Source organism: Scomber scombrus, chromosome 10 (genome assembly GCF_963691925.1).
Source record: "Scomber scombrus chromosome 10, fScoSco1.1, whole genome shotgun sequence".
Classification (NCBI taxonomy): domain Eukaryota; kingdom Metazoa; phylum Chordata; class Actinopteri; order Scombriformes; family Scombridae; genus Scomber; species Scomber scombrus.
In genome coordinates this window covers 3,713,705-3,734,597 of record NC_084979.1, presented here as the reverse complement: position 1 = coordinate 3,734,597, position 20,893 = coordinate 3,713,705, and the positions used below count along the sequence as shown (strand labels likewise).

The window sequence follows — 20,893 nt, the reverse complement described above, 5'->3', positions numbered from 1 at the left end:
TATTAGTTTATATAAGTTTGAGGAACTTTTATGAATGAAGGTGATGCTAATACTAGTCATTTAGAACGATAGCTAAACAAGTGAACTTACAACATTCACATAAAGGTGGGATAAAACACCATAAACATTTTATTAAACTGATAAATGATTAGTTTATATTAGCAGTCGTTCCCGTTATCATGGTAGAATTCATTATTTCACTCAGTTAATAAGTAGTGCGACATTTCTGAATGTCAAATAAACAGAAATGGATTAATTGAAACACACACACACTGTATTTTACTGACGTCACGAATGACACGTATTCAAAATGGCGGCCGCGGCGATGGTGAGTGGAGAACCGAACTCTTTTTCCTCAAACTACACATCGCTCATACTGTCCTTTCTAAGTGAAGTCAGGCGCAGTGCTGTAACCTCAGTAGAGCATAGGTCTACATTATTCGATAAACAGCATTTTAACGTTAACCAGCTCCCGTGTTAGTGGAGTTAGCTGCTTTTTTTGAATGTTGACGATCTAGCTAACTGCCTAGTAGTTAGCTTCCATACACCTAGCTTGATTGTCGGTGAGCTGTGGCTCGTAAAACTAATTTGTACCGTTTCTCTGGTTTATTAGGGTGTGCTGGCGGAGATCAAATGACGACTTACTCCGGTGTTAGACTGTCATTTAATGTACAGCCAAGAGAAATCAGCTAGCAGAACTTTGGCGTAGCGGTTAGCAGTTAGCAGCTCTGCCAGGCAGCATCAGTTCCCAGCTGTGTAAGATGTCAGGATGACAGCAGCACAACACATAAACACTACGTAACTTACTTAAAAACTGTCATTGTTGTTTTTCTGTCTGTGCTGCTGCTGTCTGATAAAGTAACTTAGTGTGTGTGGTGTGGAAGTCAAGTCATGCTTGCTAACTTCTGTCACTGCCATACCGTAACTCTCACCTGGGACTCCACCATTATTTAATGCTTCCTAGTATTGATAATTCATAATCATATCGAGACTTTTGATAATAAACAACAGGAAATGACACCTTAATAATCAAATAATATCATGTCTCTTAAAGACTAAATCACTATTTCCTCAAGTCCCCCCCCCCCTTTTTCGAATCAGTATTAGTAGACACCCAAGCTGGCTCATAATAATAATAATAATAATACAAATAAGAAGAAGAACTTGATATATACAGGGTTCCCACGGTCATGAAATTCCTGGAAAAGTTAGGAAATTAAACACTGTTTTTCCAGGCCTGGAAATGGTTTGGAATTAGGTGATTGTTTTGGAAAAGTTTTGAATTAGGGATGGCTCGATCTGATATCAAAGATAACAGATATAAGACAGGCTGCATTAACATGGCCCCTCCCACTTTTACCATGTCAAAAATCAGTAGATTGATTTAATATGAATATACTAATCATCAATCTCTACGCTTCCTCTGGATGTAATTATAAAATGTACCCATCGTTTAGTGAGATCAGAGTGTCAAAACACCTGTTAAAAGGCAACAGAATACAGGAAATAAGATCTATGCTGTTAAAAATGTTCTGGGGGAGGGCCCTTTGTTAAACCTTTGTTAAACTACTTAAATTCAAAGTCATGGAAATGGGGTAAAATATTATAGAATAGTTATGGAAAAGTTTTGAAAATTATTGGTAAAAATATGGGAAATATGGGTAAAGTATGGGAACCCTGTATATAGTAGAGTCCAGTTACATTGTGCTGCACTAAAGACATAGTATCAAAAGATTTAGTAATAGTAGTAGTAATAGTAGTAATAAGTAATAAACCTTTATTTATACTATGGTGTCCCTCATTTACAATGACATAGAGACAATTAGAAAGACAGAAAGGGAAAACAATAGCAAAAAAAATAAAATCAAAGAGAAAAAGAATACATTTAAAATAATAAATACATTAAATAAAATACAATTATACAAAGCAATTACAAGTAGATGTTGGGATGTTAAAGATTAGAGAGATTGTGTTTATTTTAAGGAGGTGCTGCCTTTTGTTCCACGTGCCAGGTGCGCTGAAGTTAAAAGCAGTTTTTCCAAGTTTAGACCGAACTCGTGGAACATGAAATCAAAGCCAGTCAGTAAAAAGAAATTGTTGAAGTTCATCTGGGTGACAGAGCTGTTCTGAAAGGTAATGCAGTGATTTGTCTATAAGGCGTTTATTGGTTTAAAAAAAACAAAAAAACATCTGGAAATAAATCTTAAGGCAGAGTGATATACAGAATTAAGAGGTTTGAGGGTTGAAGAGGATGTGTGTTTATAAATGACATCACCATAGTCTTGGTGATGTTGTTTCTGTAGAGATAACCAGTTTTTTTTCTGCACACAAGATAATCTATTGAATTTGTGAAGTGCAGTAAAACACAAGTAATAAGAATAACATAAATATATGTTTTGTATGTAGAGATGCTGAAATTGAGGTTATATACAATCTTCTATTGGCTGGCGTGAGTGTTCCAGCTGTTTGGATAGTTTGGATCAGTTGTACTGACTCAGACACAATAATGCAGAGAGTTACAGTAATCCTGTTGGGATCTAATCCAAGTTCAATGATTAAAAAAAGAAAAAGATCAAAGTTGCACTTGTTCAGTGAATGTAAGAAGCAGGATTTGCAAAATTAAGCCTATTTTCAAATGGGACACAGCTTTCTGTTTTCTGTAGTGAAGCTAGTGTTGAACGAATGTAGAATGTTTCGAAGGTGTAAAGAACTGTGACTGAGGACAGTGTCCAACATGACATGTTTTCCACACTACGCTAGTAGAGCAGAGTTTTACTGTGTATTTGAATGTTTTCTTTTACCTGACAGCTGATTTTGGTGATTTATTTCCTTTAGATTCAGTTGTTATCTGTTAGTTATGGATATTTATAATGTTTGTATCGATCTACTAAAGGAATGAATGTGCTTCAAGTACCACTTTAACTGTTCATCCAATTAAAGGGCGGGTGCATTGCTGGGGGGGAAAAAGGGAGTATCTTTTTAAGAGTTATGTGCAATTTGACATGCTGACTGACTCCAGCATGTGAAGAAGAGACTAGATACAAGGCGTGACCCGAGTCAGACAAAAGTGCTCTAAAGAGAGAAAAGTAGACGGCGATAAAACAGAAGCCATATAGTGTTTAGCAGAGCAGCAGCGACGCATGAGGTTTTCAGGTAAATGGTTGAGCATAGGCCACCTGCTCAGAGCCCAATACAAAGCAAGTGAAGTTAGGTGTGTAAAATAGATCAAATATTTTAACAGGCGGTTCAAAACCTGTCTGTCTCATATATTGTGAGACATGGCGACTGTAAAGCACCGCAACAGACAAAACACAAATCTCCAGAGCAAACATACCTATTGAAATCTGAACTGAAGGCAGGATAAATTATATAATCCACATTATAATTTTTTTAAATGCAGCCCTTACGTTACTTGAAATAAGAAAGGACATGTACTGTATTTACGATTAGAATACTGGTGATTGAGTGGTTAGAGCGCAGGCCATACACACAGCCGACCCTGGTTCGAATCCTGGTCGGAGGTCCTTTGCTGCATGTCACACCCACCTCTCTCTCCTGTTTCCTGTCTGTGTACTGTTAAATAAAGGCGTCTGTGCCGAAAAAATCTTTAAAAAAAAAAAAAGAATACTTAGCCTATATCATTTGTGTATAATAGAATGTTCTAGAATAGTCCTTATACTCTTTCACACCTCATATCAACTCTATTCATTTGTCTATGTATTGAAGTAGCAGCAGGAGGCCAAACAATCAGCCCATTCAGGCACTGCATTAGTTACACAAATATAAAATAAGGCACACAAGGGATTAGTGAATGAATGGTGGATAAATGTAGATTTCTCCATATCTAGTGTAAAGCCAGAGTAACATTTCAGCACTAATAATGAACTGTTGTGTTAAAAGCTGAGACCAGGCTGAGAGATCAGCAGATGAAGGTGAATGAGAGGCAGATTATAAAGACATTCAATCCCGCACAAGTCCATTAAAGTCTGCTTTGAACTCAATTACATTAACGCTATCGCAATCAAGCACAGTTTGTGTGTTGCTTCATCTTTATGTTGGGGATTCTCTGTAAGCCGAGGCATGTGGAGAACTCGGTCTCCCACACTCCCCTCCTGGCAAACACTAGCCTGGCTGTCATGTGAGGGTTTCTCTTCTGGATCTCTGCCAGAAAGCTTCTGCTGCTGAATCACCTGGACAGCAGTTGTGCTCCAATCTCAGCTCTGCAGCCCTGTAGCTCCCTCAGTATCCACACACAGGATCTCACTGCACAGCTGTTGTTCATTTAGCACTTCGGGAACAGGATAACGCAGAAGCTTCACACACATTTTATAGACAAAACAACTAATCAGTTAATTAAGACAAATAACTAACCTATTAATTGATGAGGAAAATAATCTAGTCCCTTTTTGTTGGTCTCAGAAGTTAGCTGGCAGATGTTTATAAGCTTGAATGGATCCTCTGTAATTTCTGTAGTAATATTGTACTAAGAATTCATTCATTTACAACTCAAAGTACAACCCAACATATCATAGATAAGTCCTGACTATGTTTCTTGTGACTATGAGTCACTGTAATGTTATTTTTTCTTTCATTTTCATTTCATCTTAAACTTCCTCCTAAAAGTTAACTATACTTTTTTTTTTTTTGTTACAGTTGGGGCGTAAACCTGTAATTAATAAACTTTGACACAGTTGTGTGTATTTAGTGACATTATAGAAGAGAAAAGTGTGTAGTTTAGGATTTAGTGTCAGGTTTGTTCTGCCTGAAGGTATCTGTTCAAAGAGATGCCGCTGACTCTGCTTAGTCTCTTTTCTTACAGCTTGAGGACAGCACTTCTGTTACAAATCAGTTGCATTTAGTATGAGTCTAAAGTGTGTGTGTTTGTGTGTGTGTGTGTTTCCTAGGTTTAGGCATGGTTATGGTAGGGTTTGACTTAGCTTGTCTGCAATGAATGAGGTCAATCCAATGTCCTAGCAAGGATAGCTGTACCAACTTGTGTGTGTGTGTTGCAGGACACGTGGTGGGCCTTGCTGCTCTTGTCCTTGTTGCCTGTGGCGCGGCCCTTCTATGTTCCCGGAGTGGCTCCCCGAGACTTCCATGAGAGTGAAACAGTAGATATTAAGGTAAGAACACAGTTGCATTATATCATGTAGGTGTCCACCTCCTACACCAAAAAACACAGGTATCACGTTGCTTTCACACCTGTAGTTTCATTTAGACAAAGGAAAGAAAACTGACACATTGTTGCCTTTTAGTTTCTGGTCTGTTTCTGTTTCATGCTCACTCTGATTTATTACAAACAAACTAATAGCTGTAAGTTATCCAATCTGACAGGCGATTGGATAGTATTGGTGAAAGTCATGGTCAGCACAGCACACTTCTGTTCGAACACTTTTGCTTATAGATTACGGAAAATCTCCACACTCACGTACTTATATTTTACCTCAGTTACCAAAATATTATGCCGACATAATAAAATAGCTCACTTATACAGATGACTCGACAGTTTCCATGATCAGATGATGGATTTAATGGAGAGCCCAAATTAAACTTGTTCTCAGGAGGTAAAAAAAAATCTCATTCAAAATCCCATTAACATTTGTAGTATGTCCAGCATTGGAACTGCACTATGTTTAGACACATTTAAATATTGTTTGTTCACTGTTTAGTGTCCTGAGAAACAGAATGTCCTATAAGCCCATTGTTGACTAAACATCTAAGCTTGACACATTCTGATAGCAAGTGCTGCAGTGGAGCTGATTTGTCTTAGAATTTAAGTAAGTAGACTCCAGGAATATGTTTAAATTTCTCATAAAGACCAGTGAAATAAATACTGAGTAAGACATTGAACTGGGTTCCAGAGTCTAGCCAGGACCCGACATCATTACTTTGACTTTCTGGAAGTAGTGAAAGCCCTTGAATTCATCCTGTGGACGTTTTTTGCTTTCACACCACAAACAAACCACAAACCAGAGTCAGACTGCTGGAACTCTGGAGCTCTGGTCTGGACCGAGACCAGCTCGAAAATGTGGATTTCAGAGCAGACCAGAGTGAGAACATAGCAACCCAAACAAACTGGCACAGGTTAAGTATGAAATACTCTTAGAGACTTTAGCAGCTTTTAGGGCAGCTATGAGTTGAACCCTGCCCTTCATAGGGATTGTTTCACAGACTCTGGTATAAACACTGCTCCTGCTGATCACGGTTAGAAAGTTTCCAGAGTTAAACTGACCAAGTTGCCAAGTTGTCACTCAGTCACATCGTTTGTTTTTCAGGCTGTGAAGTTGACAAGCTCCCGAACCCAGCTTCCTTATGAATACTACTCCCTGCCTTTCTGTAGGCCAGATTCTGTCTTCTACAAGGGAGAGAACCTAGGTAAGCGTCTTCCTCTTTACTCCTGACGTGTGGGTTGTGGTCTGGAAACTTTCTCCAAATATCTACTCATACTTATCAGAAAAAGCAATGGAATATTACAGGTTATTATTTTTAAAAGTGTGTATTTTGCTGTATTTGTTCTGTAGGTGAGGTGTTGCGTGGGGACCGTATTGTGAATACTCTCTACAATGTGGAGATGAACAAGGACAGGAAATGTGAGATGGTGTGCAACAAGAAAAAGCTCAACGTAGAAGAGAGCAAGCTGGTTGCTGAGCGAATACAGGAGGAGTATTATGTTCACCTGTGAGCATCACTACCTGCTTTTTTTGTTTTTCCTTTAATTTTTCCTAACGATCAATAATTAAACCTAAACTAACCGAACATCTGGCTGTGCCTCTCAGTATTGCAGATAACCTGCCAGTTGCCACCAGATTAGAGTTGAGTCCTTACAGAGAGGCAGGAGGAGAGGAGGAGCAGAGGAAGGACGCGGTCAAAGATATCCAGTTTGAACACGGCTACAGACTGGGCTTCGTCGACAACAACAAGGTAAGGATCACACCTCCCATCATGAAAGCATTTATGTTTGGGGTGTTTCTACATGAAGTGTTCTAATCTTTGTCTTTCTCTTTTCTCTCCCTCCCAGTTCTACCTGCACAACCACTTGTCCTTCATCCTGTACTTCCACAGGGAGAAGCTGGAGCAGGGAGAACTCCACGACTACAGGGTGGTGCGATTCGAGGTTGTACCCCAAAGTGTAAAAGTAGAGGGTAAGTATCAACACACTCTTTGAGGAGTTTGTGGTTTGTCTCTATGCGCTGGCACTCACTCTGTATTCATTCTCAGATTTAAAGGCTGTGGAAAAAGACAAGACCTGCACGTTGCCTGAGGCCAGCGGCTCTGCTGCTCAGGAGATTGATCCCAGCAGGGAGAATGAAGTCCTCTTCACCTACTCTGTTCACTGGGAGGTCAGTGACTGCTTGTGTGGATTCTGTTATTTCAAACATGTCATAACACTTTGTAAACCTGAATCAGTTCTAAAACCACCAAAATGGCTGTGTTCAATTATCGATTAATCGTTGGATCTACAGAATGTCAGCGAATCTTAAAATAGTCCAACCAACCAACAGTCTAATACAGTTTATTATCTTGGAAGAAAAAGAAAACCAGAAAATATTCACTTTGAGAAACTGGAACTAGTTCATTTTTGCTCATGAAATTGTCTATCATTAACCTCAACTCACTCAGTAACGCTAGTTGGTATAAGACACTGTCATAGTTACAAAACTCTATGCTGTAATGTAAGTTTAGTTTCTGTATCCCCCTCTCTCTCACAAACACACACACACGACACACCCTGAGGTAACAGCCATAGAGTTTAGTACTTACACACTAATCTTCTCCTCCTACGCCTTTTATTTCACAAAATACCAACATAATTAACGGAGTGATGATGTAAAGTTAGTAACCCACTTAAGTCATTGACTTAACTTTGGGTGTTCATGTCAAGAGCACTGTAGTCCCTCTCATTACACAATCTGCAGTTACACACACACACACACACACACACACACACACACACACACACACACACACACACACACACACACACACACACACACACACACACACACACACACACACACACACACACTTACCTGTACCATGATGCTTTTGCTCTTTGACCAACCAAACTTAACATTAATAATTAGTAGGCTACAGCTATCAGTGTTCAGTGCTATCTTCAAAGTTTACTACCTGCTGTCCATTCAGTTAGTAATACATCATCACTAATGATATCATAAACTTTTTAAAATGCATTGTGCAGATATTACATGTTATAAATAGAGCCCGACGGATATATCTCAAAACATTTTATTGGCCTATCACAGATATATCCGTATTGGTGTTGATGCTGTCCAATATGTGCCAATATTTTTTTAAAGTTATATCGTCAGCATTTTAAGTATATTTAGTCCTTTTTCCTAATTCAAGTTTAATATATACATATTAAATTCACTGTGATGTTTACTGTTTCAGTGCACCTATGTCATATGACAAAGTTTATTCTTAAACTGTACAATATCATGCCTCCACTACATATCTTTATCACAAGTGTTTGGTAACCACATTTGAAATAAAAAGTGTGCTTATGTATATATTACAGAGCTGGAATATATGTATATATATTCTGTGTGATTATCAGCCAATATATCATTTGGAAATGTGTTACTTCCTAATATCAGCATCAGACCCAAAAATCCAGTATCAGTCTGACTGTAGTTATAAAGAAACATCCCATTAAACATGTGTTCATTTAAAGGCAGCCATGTGTTGGGGTTTGTATTGCTGTAAATGTTGGCACAAAAATCTTAACATTTACTGCAATTGAATATCGTTGGTTTATCTTGATTTAGTATTAATGTGTATCGGAATTGGCCTTGAAAAAACGATATGGCTCAATTCCTACTAAACACTCTCCATCTTATATTCAGCCAATACAGTTTTAGTGTTTGATTTTATTCGTTTCGAACCAAAATGCTGATATCAAACTCGGTCCCAGCTGTTTGATTTTTCCAGGATGAACAAATCTAGATAAATGTACATGAATGACACTGAGCCTCTTGTGTCACGTGAACAGGAGAGCGAGGTGAAGTGGGCATCTCGATGGGACACTTACCTGACCATGAGCGACGTTCAGATTCACTGGTTCTCCATCGTCAACTCTGTGGTGGTCGTCTTCTTCCTGTCCGGTATGTTTGATCATTGACACATCGTGCTCAGCTCAATCTCCTATACATGCATATCAATGTAATATGACATATATATGACTGCCATCCTTCTCTTTCCCTGCTCGTTCTCTCTCAGGTATCCTCAGTATGATCATTATCAGGACCTTAAGAAAGGACATTGCTAACTACAACAGAGAGGACGACATTGTAAGAAAATACACAGTATTTACTCATTACAGGGATCGTTATATATAAATGCTTTTTACAAACCCTCTTTGTATATATTTGAATACATTTGAATTTAGTTTAACTTGCAACTCCCCCACTGAGAGAAAAACAAGATGCAGAAAATGAAATAAAACTAAAAATATGCCAAATTTCTCATCCAATAGTTGATGAAAACTGTGGCAAAATAAGCTGATTGGCTGGCAGCGAATTGAAATTAAATAATGAAGAAAACACTAATGACAGCTATTAAAAACTGCCAGGAAAATTATGCTATAGCTCAGAAAACAGGATTTCTTATCAAAAACCTGATAATTCAACAACAAATCAGCTTTTTTTAGTCTTACTGGAATCAGCTGTAGCTTCTTAATGTATAATATATCAGTTTACTGAAGGCACCTGACCAGATTTTTCTCTCCAATTCAACCAGGAGGACACCATGGAGGAGTCGGGATGGAAGAATGTCCACGGCGATGTCTTCAGGCCGCCTCAGTATCCCATGATCCTCAGCTCCCTGCTGGGCTCAGGGATTCAGCTCTTCTGCATGATCCTCATTGTCATCTGTGAGTCTGGTTTTCTTTTTGTCAGATCATCAGTAGAGAGTCTGAGCCCTACAACTTATATTAACTTAGTTGAACTGGGAGGATGTGCACAGGGATATAGACATGACTTACAGAGTGACAGAGTATTCTTGCTCACAATCATTTCATTTAGTCCTGCCATGTTAGTCGGGGAATGAGTGTTAATTAAAGACAGGTTATATCATCTGCTCTTGGAGATGTTTGTAATGAAAGCACAGGCTAAAAATGAGAAGCTGCTGTTTGATTGTTTCTTATTCTGCACTTTCCTAATAAGAAAGAAAAAAAGGGGAAATACCAGATTCAATCACAAAGTCTCACAACTTGCTGAAATCTGTGTATTTTTGTCAGTCAGGGTATCAGTGCAGTAAACAAATATTTTACGTTAATTAGAGTTTTTATTTATTCATATATTTTTGCACAATGTGTAAAAAAGTTTGACTAGTGAATATCAATAATTTACAGAAAACTAACATCTCATCACTTGAGCCGCTCACTCAGCAGTGAAGTCGTGATCAGCTTGAATCTGTGGTGGGCGTGACATGATTGCGTTACCACGGCAATGCGGCAACCACAGCAGCTCTATCTGAAACTGATTATATACACTGAATATCTGTGATGTACTTAGTTGAAGCATCTGCTTCAGATTGCCTCCACTGTGTCTCCTTTGTGCATTGCTGATCAACCTAAACTACAGAATTATGATAGATTATCTCACATTTGGAACGCTGTAACATTACTTTGATATTTATATTGTTGCATTGCACTTAAATAAATATTCATTACTTTATACTGTATCAGTTGTTAACATGACTTTCCGTTGAGACATATAAATCCTCTAATAGTTTAATGTTTTCTCTCTGTGTGTCTGTGTGTGTGCGTATAGTTGTTGCCATGTTGGGCATGTTGTCTCCTTCCAGCAGAGGAGCCTTGATGACCACTTCATGCTTCCTCTTCATGTTCATGGGGTAAGATCCAAACTCATCTCTCTGATCCTCAGTAAGAGCTAACGTGTTCAAATACAGTGTCGTACTGTTTTCTTGAATGTTACTCTGTTTATTCCTGTGTGTGTTTTTCTCCTGCAGTGTATTTGGTGGCTACTTCGCCGGCAGACTGTACCGCACACTGAAAGGCCATCGGTGGAAGAAAGGAGCCTTTTGTGTGAGTAATAAGTTGTGTAAAAAAAAAAAATGTTGTTTGTATAGTCACTCAGCATATATATTTCAGCATAAAGAAGGCATGTAGCATATTTGTACATGAGTGTTTATTTGAACAGCCAGTTTACAGGAGGTATTTCTTTTGTCTCCCCTGCAGACAGCAACTCTGTATCCTGCAGTGGTTTTCAGTATCTGCTTCGTCCTCAACTGTTTCATCTGGGGAGAACACTCCTCCGGGGCGGTGAGTGTCATCATCCACATGCATGTAGGCCAGGATGTCTGCAGGTCTTGAAAAACCTTTTTTAAAAAGAACTGAATTCATTTCCCTCAAAAAAGAAGGTATTAAAAAGTGTTTTGCATCAGATCTGTCCCAAACAATGTTACTACTGCAGCTACAGTAACCAGGAGCCAATCAGCACATTTAGATTTTAGAATTTGTTTGTTTTATTTCCTTATATACCAGGAAGTGTTGGTATACAGCTGGGAAGTACCAATAACACATGATGCACTGTTTAGTTTAACTCCTTTACTGGCAAAATAATAGCAGTACATGTACAGTTTAATGGTGCATATATTTACATGTAATAAAGAACAAACAAATACATCATCTCTGTAAGTTGTTACTGATAACCAGCAGTAACTAAATAGTTAAAATAGTCAAATAAAGTCTCTTGCATTAACCACTCTTGTGATAATAAAATATGAAACACACTTAGCATCATCTAGGCAATATAATGTCCTGAATACAGACAGAGCACTGTGTTATCATGCAACATGAACCTGTTTTATAATGTAATATTATAACTTATATCATCAGTGACTTCTGCACTGTGAAAGACAGCAGAGAACAGGAAATAGAAGCAAACCTTCAAAATAAAATTCACAACAATGCCTATAAATTCATGAACTCAAAATAGTAGGATTAAAAAAACAACAACTAGTAAATAATCAGGCCTTATTGTTTCTATTTGTTTTCAGTCTTTTTCTGAATGAATGATGAATAAGAGATTAAATTGCATTCTGCGCATGGTTTTAAAAGTTTTCCATTTAATGTTGTGGATCATACAGAAACACTTAATGTAACAGCTGTAACAGGCCAATTGTGTCACTTTGTTTTAATAAAAAAATCAAAGTGTAAAGCAGTTTGAACATGTTTAACAAGGGAATGAAAACAATCCCACAGCACTCATACACCTGATGATGAGTTTGGGGAAATTCTGTTTTTATTGGTATCAGTAAATCCCCTGAAAAGGCAAACAACCTAAAATCTTCAAGATTCAAGGATTTTACTTGTCATTCAGCCATGTAGGTACTCAGGTCCCACTGAATTAAATATATATCAGTATATACACATACACATTAATATACTAATATATCAATTATGTAAACACATACACATATATTAAAATACATATAAACATATACTACATATCTATAAACATGCATATTACACAAATATGAGATAAAATTAAGAATATCTATGAATAAAATAAGAACAGCCTAAAATAGGGTTAGGGTATGTGTTTCCAAAGCGTGATATATATTCTTTTATTGCTCCATTGTTGTCAAAAAACTAATAAAAACACATCATAGAGCCACACTGTTAGTAATAACCAATGAGCTTTTAGCAGAGGACAACAGCCAGACTCAGGAAAGTATAGAGAGATAAAGCTAACATGTTTTTATCTATTAAGTGACATAACAAAAAGGGATAATTCAACATCTTGCTTCGTCTCCTGACTACTCTCTCTCTGTCGTCGTTTTCAGGTTCCCTTCACGACAATGCTGGCCCTGCTGTGTATGTGGTTCGGTATCTCCATGCCGCTGGTCTACCTGGGCTATTACTTCGGTTTCCGCAAACAGCCGTACGACAACCCTGTACGCACCAACCAGATCCCTCGGCAGGTCCCCGAGCAGCGCTGGTACATGAACAAGTTTGTAGGGTGAGTGTCTGATCAGTCACACTACACTACACACTGCTTTTAATCTTCAGACAGTCACCTGGCTGGTTGATTAGTTGCGATGGAGGATTTGAACACAACTCGAAGCATGTTTTCTTTTCTTTCTATCAGAATCCTCATGGCTGGGATCCTGCCATTTGGTGCCATGTTCATTGAGCTATTCTTCATTTTCAGTGTGAGTACAACTACATTTATTTTTAATTCCATGTCAAACCACTTCTACTGTCAGTATTCTGTACAATTGTTAGTGTGTGTGTGTGTGTGTGTGTGTGTGTGTGTGTGTGTATTTTCTTTCATATGTCCATAATCAGTGTATAACCTACAGTAAATCTGTGTCAGCACCGTTTAAGTTTATACACTTACTATGAAAAACTACCTCATATAACCCCATTTTAAAAACTACAAACTCTCCATTAATTGTATGTCACCACCTACAGGCCATCTGGGAGAATCAGTTCTATTACCTGTTTGGCTTCCTGTTTCTGGTCTTCATCATCTTGGTGGTCTCCTGCTCTCAGATCAGCATCGTCATGGTTTACTTCCAGCTGTGTGCAGAGGTTAGTGTTGTTCAGGCTAGAAGAATAACCCTCCCAATCAGTGTTGTACTAATAGATAAGAATGTAAACATCTATAGTAGGGCTGTGTGACTTTTATTTTGTTGTGCAGCAAATCACACTCTGTACAGCAGTATTTTTCATCATTTGGAGTCTGTTCATCTTCTGTGCAGATTACAGTGATAAATTCTTCCTCTTGGCTTTTAACTTGCGAAGCTTTTATTGCACCGAGAGCTCAGCCCGTCCACTCTGAGAAAGAGGAGAGAAGCAGAGAGATGGTGACTATAAATGACAGCAGAGACCGTTTATAAATGTTATTTACTAAGTTTGTGTGCGCTCGTTTCAGCTGAGTGTGAGAGTCTCTGCTGTATTTAGATGTCATTTATGGTCTTACTGCTCTCCTCTACTCTCTATGGTTCAGTGGGGGCAGGTTGAGCCCTCCGTGTCACAGTGAACCAGGTGAAGAACTTAAGGTGATGACAACTACACTCATTATGTTTGTGTAAGAGCAATAAAAGCTTGGGGAGTAAAAGCCCCAGAAGTTAAGTTCATTCAATTAAAATGTGTGATATATCAGGATAGATATCATTATCAGGATATGAGAGCTCTCATCTAAAGTGCCTTGAACTTTGGCACAGTACAGTATGTATACCTATAATAGCTGTAATGTGTCTGTGATTAAATTTGCGTCAGAATTTGTGTCGATTAATCTCAAAATCATTACTCTGTCAACCAGAATGCACAGATGTAGTACACAGTCTAACAACGATCAATGTTCCTCTGTTGTTAAGGTAAAACATCATTAAATCCACTTTGAAATCATAGAAAGAAAGATGCTCCCTCTAACTCGAGATGTTGATTCATCATCATCAAATGTTTTACTTTTCCTCCAGTAAAAGTAACCCAGTCAAACCTTTCTACAGCTACACGCACACTGGCTGCACTGTGCAGTCTGAAAGAAGTGTTGTATCAGCACATTTTGAACAGCCAACACTCACACTTCAGCTTTTGATGACTCAAATATCACATGCCATGACACATTCTCACTTCCTGTGTAGACAACAAGTTAAAAGATAAAACACGTGAGGTCCTTACTTCCGTATTGTATCAGCATTATGGTAACTGTAGTTTCAAAACTCAGAACATGTTTATCCTAAAAATAAGAAAGGAGAGAAAGAAAGAAGGAGGAACAGGAGTGATGAAATGAACCGTGAACTAGTTTTGTTTTTTTTTTTACATTTTGCACCATGCCAAAAAAACTGTCCTACAATATGTTTAATACAAGTCACATACAAACTGATGGTGTTTCTAAGTAGTTCATCATATCCTCAAATAACAATATACTATATCACATACCAGGCGTAGTAGATTTACTTAGCCTGTGATATATTTTACTGCAGTGCAAATGAAGTGCTGTGGTGTTTTAAACTAGAAACATTTCATTGGTGCAATCATAGTCCTGCAGTTTACAGACCTACTGCTCCACACACACACACACACACACACACACACACACACACACACACACACACACACACACACACACACTCACTCATGCTCTGTGTTTTCTCTGTCTCTCCTCACCAACAGGACTACCGGTGGTGGTGGAGAACCTTCCTGGTATCAGGAGGCTCAGCGTTCTATGTCCTCATTTACGCCGTCTTCTACTTTATCAATAAGGTAAAAGCTCTGAGACTGTCTCAGGTGTCCACAACAAACTTTGACTGCAGCCAAAATCAGCAATTACAGAAGTCAATGTTTTTTAATGAGACATTATTATAGACCAGCAGGGATGATGCATATTCCAGTGATACATACAGTGTCTTTATAGCACTCCTGGAATGATATAATTAGTGATGGCAGTTATAAACAGTTTGAAATGGACATGAATTTAAATAACCCTGATGATGTCATCACAGCTATTTTGAGTTGGGTTTCAGATTTAAGAGATGGGGTTGGAGTTGGATAGAGCTGCACTGTCTATCAGATCTAATAAAGGATGTCGTTGACTTGCATTATGGGAAATGTAGGATCCAGTGGTTTTGAATTTTGACTCATGAACCCCTTTCAGACATGTACCTCATTATATAAATGTGATAGCCATTCATATTTCTGTACTATTATATTAATCAAGAGTGCTATAATAATTGTATCTCTTACTAATTATCTATTTTGCACAAAGTAATGAAAAGCAATTAGTAAACAACAATACATCATTAATAAGACAGATTTATGTTTAAAGATAGATAAAAAACACTCACAAATAATCATCATCATCATCATTTGTGACTGACATGTTATTTCCACAAAAGGTTTAATTCATTGGTTATAAATCCTTAAAATGACATTTTGTCCATATCCCTCTCTGACAAACCCAGAGTCTATGAATGTGTTCCTAAAGTTTAACTGCTGAAAAGTTCATTCTCAGTGTGTGTGGTCACATGATTTTTTCCCAACTAGTTATGATGTAAAAAGAAAAGAAATATAAGCAGAGTAATAGTCAGACCAGCTGACCAGCTCACTCCCAAAAGCTTCAGTTTTAAAGTATGCGTCATTAACATGTTACATATTCCACTTCTGAAAGGGATTCAAAGTGAGGGAGGAGTTTCCTTTTAAATCCACAGTACAAAGCAGTGATTCCTGTGTTGTGTGTGTCTCTGTGCAGCTGGACATCGTGGAGTTCATCCCCTCCCTCTTGTACTTTGGCTACACGGCTCTGATGGTCCTCTCCTTCTGGCTGCTAACAGGCACAATCGGTTTCTACGCCGCTTACATGTTCATCAGGAAAATCTACGCCGCGGTCAAGATCGACTGAGTCGCTGCTGTTTCTGTCGTTTTTGGGTTTTTTCGTCACGTTCTGTTTTGTTTTATTTTTTTTAATATATATATTTTTTATTCTTTATGTCCAACAAGCACTGACTTGTGTGTCGAGGGGATAAGAGGGGTGTTTTGTACGGCGCATCAGCCCCACCCACTGGCCTCATGGGGAAGAACAGCAAAGGGTCTCTCTCCCCCCTCGCCTCTCTCCTTCCTCCCCCCCCTCCCTCCTCTTACCAGGACAGAGACACAGAGGGAGTTTTCCTCTGCTGGGACAGTTAATGTCTTCTGCTGTTTGACCTTCATTACAACACAGCGGGCCAAAGCTTGTCTAACGATGGTTTCTGCACTTTTTTTTTTTTAGTCTTTTCATTTGTGTTTTGAGTCTAACTTATCCAGGTTTTCATTTCTCGTCATCACGAGATTTATCTTGGACTTAATTTACTTTTTGATCATCTCTCGGGAGTTTCTTTTTTTTTTTCTCCATCTGATTTCCTTACATAAATTGTCTTTACTCTTTCCATCGTCTCTGTTTTCAAATGTCACATTTCTTTCATTACAGAGACTTTACAGATCAGGGAAGGATCGGGGAGTCTAACTGTGGTTATGGTGTTCAGTTTTGTTGTGTTAACTGATATGGATGAAATTATGCTGGGAAGCTCCACATTGTAACACAAGAAAGGATCAATTAAATTGTTCTATTATTTTTTACTTCAGTTTCCATGTCCTGGTGTGACCATGTTAACCACAACTCTAATCAAAATAGGACTTTTCTCCTTCCAAAACAACGGTCTCTGTTAATGTCAAAATATTGCTCCATTAGCTCTAAATGATCCAGAACAGCTCTGAATAATGATGTGAACCCGTTGCCCTGAAGCGATGGACTGTTGGTGAAGCTGCTGGAGCTGGAGAGAAGGAGAAGCTCCACACAGTCAGCACAGAAATGACAATGTATTAGAAACTCTACAACACAACAAGTGTGTGTCTGTGTGTGTGTGTCAGAAGCTTTTCCAGCAGTAAATGATTCTGTTTATTAACCATGCCGTCAGTGTAGCCTTAGCAGTGCTGTGAACGCCTGCTGAACTATGCAGTTAATGGAAAGATGTGCAACGTAACGGTTTGTGAAGGTTCATATCAAAAAGGACCATTTTCGGTTGTTTCTTTTGAAAGTTTGAAACTAATGTATGAAACCTTTTTTTGTGTACAGTATGACAAATAATTTCTGAAAGCCAGCAAGCTCACCTCTACATGTGTCTACCGGTGGTGGTGGTGGTGGTGGTAGATGTCATCTTTGATAGCGCTTGGGTCTCAAAGGATGCAGAGCATTAAAATGTAATCCACAGTGTTCTTATTCGATCGGTACAGCCCATATTGTGTAGACTGATATCCATATTCTCACATTACAGGTTTTTTTCAGTTGAATTACTTTTTTTTTTTTTTTTTTTGGTATTTCATTACATTTATCAGCTGGATGTTGGAACGTTCAGTATGTACATGTGTGGACATTTTTGTAAATGCATTTAGAACATGGCTGGAGCCTGATATATAATTGTGGCTTGACAAGCAGCTTGAGTTAAAGGTGCAGTGTGTAGAATTTAGCGGCATCTAGCTAAACAGGCTTGGCAAAAAATGGTACATAAGTATGTTTTAATTAGTGTATAATCACCTGAAAATAAGACTCCTTGTGTTTTTGTTACCTTAGATTGAGCCCTTTATATCTACATAGAGAGCGGGTCCTCTTCTACAGAGGCGGCCATGTTGCACCGCCATGTTTCTACAGTAGCCCGGAACGAACAAACCAAACACTGGCTCTAAAAATGTTTGTTGTCGTTTTCTGGGCGACTAGGTTCTCCTACATTCTTAAATGAGTTGAGGAAGGGGTATTTATGTGGTTGCAATCTTCAACCTCACCACTAGATGCCACTAAATCCTACACACTGATCCTTTAAGGGCTTTTTTTTAAAAAGACAAGCAGTGTGAACTCCACAATATGTATTCATCAAAATACATCGTAATCATGACGTTAAAGGAATAGATTGACATTTTTGGGACATGCATACATGCATCCTTGCTCAGAGTTAAGACTTCTTGATCGATATCACTCATGTCTGTATGCTAAATATGAAGCTACCACCAGCATGAAGACAACAGCTAGCCTAGCTAACACAATCTCCCTACAAGCACCTTTAAAACTCGCTAATCAACACGCATCTTGTTTGCTGAAAAAACAATGACGTGGTTTTACGGCTGGTTATTTTAGCAACCTTCTTGATTCTTGTCTAAGAAGCAGTCAGGCACAATGAAACAACGTACCGTTTTTCTTTTTCTACCAATTCTACTAAAGCAAACAAGATATAAGGTGTTCAGTAATGAGCTCTAGAGATGCTCATGGGAGTAATGTATTACCCTTTTCTACAGCCAGGCTAGCAATAGCTTCATATGAAGCATACAGACATGTATTTCCCAAAATGCCAAACTATTCCTTGAAATAAGTTGCCATAAAAAGCCAAAACCTGCTGTACATTCACATAGTCCTCAGTCTTTGCTGCTGTTGGATATCTGTATTGGCAGTACAATATCAAATAATGGCATTATAGTATACAGTGGACGTTAGGACCTCAGATTGAAAGTCCTTATATAAAGACAATGTTCTAAGCAGTGAGTTCTAGCAAGCAGCACAGACCTGAAAAGACACATTTCATCAAGTATGACAAAGCTGCTCTTGTCATATGATTAAAGGAGCTTTTTGAACCACATGACTAAACCCACACAGCGTTTAAAGCGCGCTCTCTGTTTTTCGGAGTGGCATTCATCGCAGGCTTTATGGTTACCATCAAACTGATTTTTTTTTTTTTTCATGAAGGATTGAGGTGCTTTACTCCCATCAGTCTTTTAGCGGGCGACATTTTTGTTTTGTTTGCACAGAAGTAAAGCAGGGCTGCGTAGAGAGGGGACCTACAGTACAGTAGAAGAACCCTGATTCTCCAGGGGCAAAAATGATTGATTGTGTGACTTATCCTCCCACTTCTTCATCATGGCTCGCCTCATAATCAAACCTTAATTAAGCTGTTAATAATCTGCTTTGAGAGAGCAAGACAAGCAAAAAAAACACATTTCTCCTGCCACCAAAACTAGACAAACTGCTTGAGAATTTCCCCTCAATTCAAATGAGCGTCTTCATGTACTGACCATTACTCAGATACTTTACTGTCTCCTGTTTTACCCTCTGCCCCCCCCTCCCCCCCATCTGTATTACATTAAAGAGTTACTGAGCCCTGACGCATGTGACGACAGAGCGACACTCTTCTCCTGCTGTTAAAATGCACACATGCCAGGGGGGGATTTTTTTTTACAGATAAGACTTTTAAGTGGCCCCAAGTCATGCGTGCGTATGTATGAATGAATGAGAGGTTTACAAATGTACATAAAGAGAAAAACAGCTTTGTATCGTTGCGTTTCGCTGTTTGTGGCGCTCTCTCTCTCTGTAATGATTCCCGTCATCGTTTTAGCCAAAAGCATGATGCTCATGATGACTTTGAAAAGGAGCTTGTTTTCTGTTACTTTTCTTCTTCTTTGTTTCTTTTACAAGATGTCCAATTACAAAATGTACCATAACAAAATAATAAAGTGATGGCAAGTTGAATATGAAAAAATTTGATTCCACCGTGTTTGTGAAATAGATGTCATGGTTAGTACTACTCAGCTTTCAGGACTTTATTAAAGGACCGGTTCACAATTTTTTAAGTGTCTTAAACCAGCAGTCAAGTTCATATGAACAGTGAAAGAGGTTTTCCACAAAGTCATTTAAAAGTAGATGTGAAGCTTCTATTCAGCTTTAAAAAGAAAAAGAGGGACTTTGGCACTAAAAACACTGTAATGTTGAAACATAGAAGACTTGATTTGACTCATTTGGACGACTGAAGCTTCATATTAGCTTCAGATCAACTTTTAAATACAGGACTGTGGATTTTGTCCTCCATCACTTACATTGTAAGTGCATTAGGAAGGGATCTTTTAATTAGGGGTGTGACGAGATTCTGATATGATATTTCTCGTCAAAGTAAATGTTATCTTGTGAAGCAATATTCAGGGTGCACAAAAAAAAAGACGATCGGTTTTCTATCGCTCATTTGCACGTCATGTCTTCATTTTTATAATGTCACGTGTGGATTGTTACAGCTTCTACCTGCTGAGAAGATCTCAGTCAGCAGTAGGAGATGAGATGAGCAGGGTTAAGTTGACCTCAGGTCTCTACACTGAGAGCCTGAAGTAGGAGGAGCAGGGAATCTAGCACATCTATGGAAGCCTAGTGATGCAAAAAGTAAAATGAGTCACACTACCAAATTATAACACAATATATATGTTGTTCTGCTTGTGTATTAGTGTGATACAGGATTTGTGCAATTTACTTTTATTTCTGTGTTTTTTTATTAGCAATATGTTATAATTTGTGATAATTTGATTCTTTATTTCATTTATATTTATATACTAGAATTG

General features: G+C 38.3%; 1 protein-coding gene across 1 annotated transcript; it reads left to right on the top strand.

Moving 5' to 3' along the window:
- Nucleotides 1-307: 307 nt before the first annotated feature.
- On the top strand, nt 308-20,054 carry tm9sf4 (transmembrane 9 superfamily protein member 4). Its single transcript, XM_062426979.1, has 18 exons — nt 308-328; nt 5,013-5,123; nt 6,276-6,375; nt 6,522-6,678; nt 6,777-6,921; nt 7,019-7,142; nt 7,219-7,340; nt 9,014-9,125; nt 9,241-9,311; nt 9,760-9,892; nt 10,794-10,875; nt 10,993-11,068; nt 11,222-11,305; nt 12,832-13,007; nt 13,137-13,200; nt 13,463-13,582; nt 15,170-15,259; nt 16,245-20,054. Exons 1-18 carry the CDS (start codon nt 311-313, stop codon nt 16,392-16,394), a joined length of 1,935 nt encoding a protein of 644 aa, XP_062282963.1. The 5' UTR covers nt 308-310; the 3' UTR covers nt 16,395-20,054.
- The last annotated feature ends 839 nt before the right edge of the window (nt 20,055-20,893 follow it).